The following is a 3,291-nucleotide window of genomic DNA, read 5'->3' as shown; positions in this document are numbered from 1 at the left end:
CCTGCTATGTATAATCAGGGCAGCGCAAAAAGTTGTTTTGCACAAGCATTTCTATAGCCAATTACACGGATGAAATTTACGTATGCTTAATAATTTTACGCAAAACAGCCTTCAGACTTTCCCTATTAATTTCATCGTCTTTTGAATTATGAACATATTTACATCATAAGGGTTTTTTCGTTGTAAGGCTTTCTTTTTTAGTTGATTTTCAGCTAGCAAAACTTATCGTAGATGGCATAATAAGACACAGCCGGACAAGGTCGGGTTATACTGCTAGTATATATATATATATACATAAACATATATATATGCATATATATGCACATGTGTATGTGCGCACGCGCGCGTGTGTGCGTACATTGTAGCGACGATCAACATTCAAAGTCCACCATCTCCAATCCATTGTTCGTTGAAAACGTTTAGGGTAAGTTGCGCCTGGAATCATTTCACAAGCTCGGTGCAGTCCGTCTCATACCTAAATGGAGCCTTGATACTTGTTGAGTCCATACACTCGCTGTCAGTCGAACGGTTTTTACCCAGTGGGTTTCAGAGATCAGGCCCTTGTATGAACAAAGCATCGTTTGTGATTTGCGTTGAGGAAATGATCAATGATTATTTATACCGCAATCACGCCGTATGACTTTTCCGTTCGCCTCTTCTAACGTATGGACTACCTCATTTTCTGATCTAATGCTCTCTATTGTTACCAATTTGTTAGAAGTAACAAATGAAATTGGGCACATTCAGAATTACTAATACCATAGAAATATACATGCATACCCTCATGCAAAAAGCACATATACGTGTAAAAGTATACAAATACGCATGTCGCAAACATATGCAAAAACGAATGCACACATATGTTTAAAACTAAGTGTGTTCACTTATCTGAGGCTAAATAGCAACAATTAAAAACATTAACCAGGTTGAAACAAAGATAATCAGCTCACCTTTTCTCATATCATTCCGTATAGATTATTCGCGAAATTTTATCTCCAAACACTTCGCATGTATAATTTGTTGTACCATTCTGTTAGATGTTGCTTCTAAGTGTTCGAATGTTTAACTTTATAATTAAAGCAATGCTGAACACAGTGATTTAGAAAATGTCAACTTTCTAAACGATGCCTGATATTTTTGTACACAAAGTTTATATAGAATTGGAAGCTACTTGTTGGAATGTTTCACCTATAATAAAGAAAAACACATTCTAAAAGTTTCGAGACTATAAGGACACGGCAATTCGTCAAACACGCTCAAAGTTTTATCGATGATGATCTCGGAAAATCAATGGGAACCATCACCAAAGAAATTCAGGTGTCGGAATGGAAACTTAGTGCACAAGGGCATGCGATAAAAGTAGCATCAGATGTCCAAGTAGAAGACAAACTAATTAACGTCTGAAAATACACAGAGAAACCGTTTGATCCATATCAAAGAGTTATTTAAGGAGGTTTAAAACCCTCACGAACATGGCTAGTTTTGATTCTTCTCTGATGAGAAAAACTTCGACCAGATGGTTATGAGCAGATTTTTTTTTTATGCGTTGAGGTGCGCTGGGGATAGCTAATTAAGCTCTGTATAGATGAGTTACGAACGAAGTGGGAGGCCATATGTGTTTCAACATAGCTTTTGCACTGTCATACAAACCCATGTAGTCCAAGAATGGATGACAGGTAATCTTTACAATCATGCAACACAAAACTTGTGACCTCCAAACTCGCCAGATGGACTACTACGTTTGAAGCATTGCTGAAAGAGGAACTCAATAACATCCTCACAATACCACAGCTTCACTGAAGGCCGGCATTATCTAAGTGACGTCCGAAATTGATAAGATCCATTTAGTGCAGGCATATCAACAATTCCGGATTCGCATCGAAGATTTACAGAATAGTTTTATAAGAAAACTTATTGAGAATTCATGCACAATTTTTTATCGAACTACATTTCGTTTTCGCTAGATTAGTGTCGTTTTATTAAATTAACAAATATGTCCTTAAACGTTTCTCGCACCTAATATATCAATTAGCGAAGCATTCACTTCACGCTCCCGAAAATAGCACAACTACACACTGTACATATTTTCTAGATTACTTTCAGCACAATCAAAAACAGAAATCTAAAAACAAAAGTAAAGTTGCACAGGAAAAAGCATGCAATAAAAACAACACTTCTGAAAATCAGTAATAATGGAACTGCATTAGCGAAAAAAGTAGTAAAACTGACCTTTCATAAACCTAGGTTTCGAAACTTCTTTCATAATGCCACAGTTGTAGTATGTTGCATCTCTGCAAGTGGGATTTCGTTTCCAGCAAGTAACCTCACCTTTACTGCAATAAGCTAAAGTGCAGTCGAAATCATCCTTATTGACAATTGTTTTAAATCTTTTTATGGACCTGTAGTATTCCATATATACAACTGTAACTTCGTTTCTCAATAGCTTGAAATTAAGAAGGTTCTTCACATTATACCGACATTTAATAGTCATTTTAGATGTCAGACCAATATAAATACCATTAGCAGGCGTCATTTTTTGTTATTGCAACGTCTATAAGTAGTAAAACAAATGAGAGAAAGATCTTTAAAGAAAATATAATTTTAGTTATAGAAGAAAACGAAGAAGAAGGAGGAGGGGAGAGAAGAAGAAGAAGAAGAAGAAGAAGAGCGGTCGAAAACCAAAGAAATACAGGATGAGAAAAAGAATGAAACTACAGATGAATGGGAAAGAAAACTAACACATGAGAACAGCCAAAAAAGTGGTCTGCAGTCGACGCAAAAAATGATGAATAAAAATAACAGCAGAACAAAACATAAAATGTAAATGAAGCATGAATTAAAGAAGCAAATATCTTAAAACAGGGGCAGGGATATGAGAAAAGATTGGTGAATGAATGCGAATGAAAGAATGAAATTAGAGGGCAAATAAAATGTCATGAAAATTATAAGAAATATTGGTTTCAGATTTTGGCACAAGGTCAGCAATTTCGTGGAAGGGTAAGTCGATTGCATTTACCCCACTGCTCAAAAGTGGCTTATGTTAGAGACCCCGAAAGGCTATGGGCCAAAATCATCCGTGGCGGAATTTGAACTCAGAATGTAAGGACGGACGAAATGCCGAGCAGCATTTTTTACTACTTCATCCTTTCGGGACCGATAAAAAGAATAAGTACCAGATGAGCACTGGGGTCGATGTAATTGTCTTATCCCACCTCCCACGAACCGAAACTGCACGTCTAGAGCCAAAATTTGAATTCAGTATTATTATTAGATTATGAAAAGCAGCATATA

At 36.3% G+C, this 3,291-nt stretch overlaps 2 protein-coding genes across 3 annotated transcripts in view; one reads left to right on the top strand and one right to left on the bottom strand.

Moving 5' to 3' along the window:
• The window catches only part of LOC128250265 (uncharacterized), a 119,166-nt gene that overhangs the window by 104,031 nt on the left and 11,844 nt on the right, over positions 1-3,291 (top strand). The window lies entirely within an intron of this gene.
• Positions 1,132-3,291, bottom strand: part of LOC128250272 (uncharacterized) — a 19,427-nt gene continuing 17,267 nt past the window's right edge. The window contains exons 2-3 of the mRNA XM_052975014.1: positions 2,230-2,551; positions 1,132-1,188 (exon numbers count right to left, since the gene is read on the bottom strand). Coding sequence (XP_052830974.1) covers positions 1,151-1,188; positions 2,230-2,533 — 342 coding nt within the window. The 5' untranslated portion in view covers positions 2,534-2,551 and the 3' untranslated portion in view covers positions 1,132-1,150. The remainder of the gene's footprint in view (positions 1,189-2,229; positions 2,552-3,291) is intronic.

The sequence above is a fragment of the Octopus bimaculoides genome, chromosome 20 (assembly GCF_001194135.2).
Source record: "Octopus bimaculoides isolate UCB-OBI-ISO-001 chromosome 20, ASM119413v2, whole genome shotgun sequence".
In the NCBI taxonomy this organism is placed as follows: Eukaryota; Metazoa; Mollusca; class Cephalopoda; order Octopoda; family Octopodidae; genus Octopus; species Octopus bimaculoides.
This window is presented reverse-complemented; position numbering and strand designations above follow the sequence as displayed.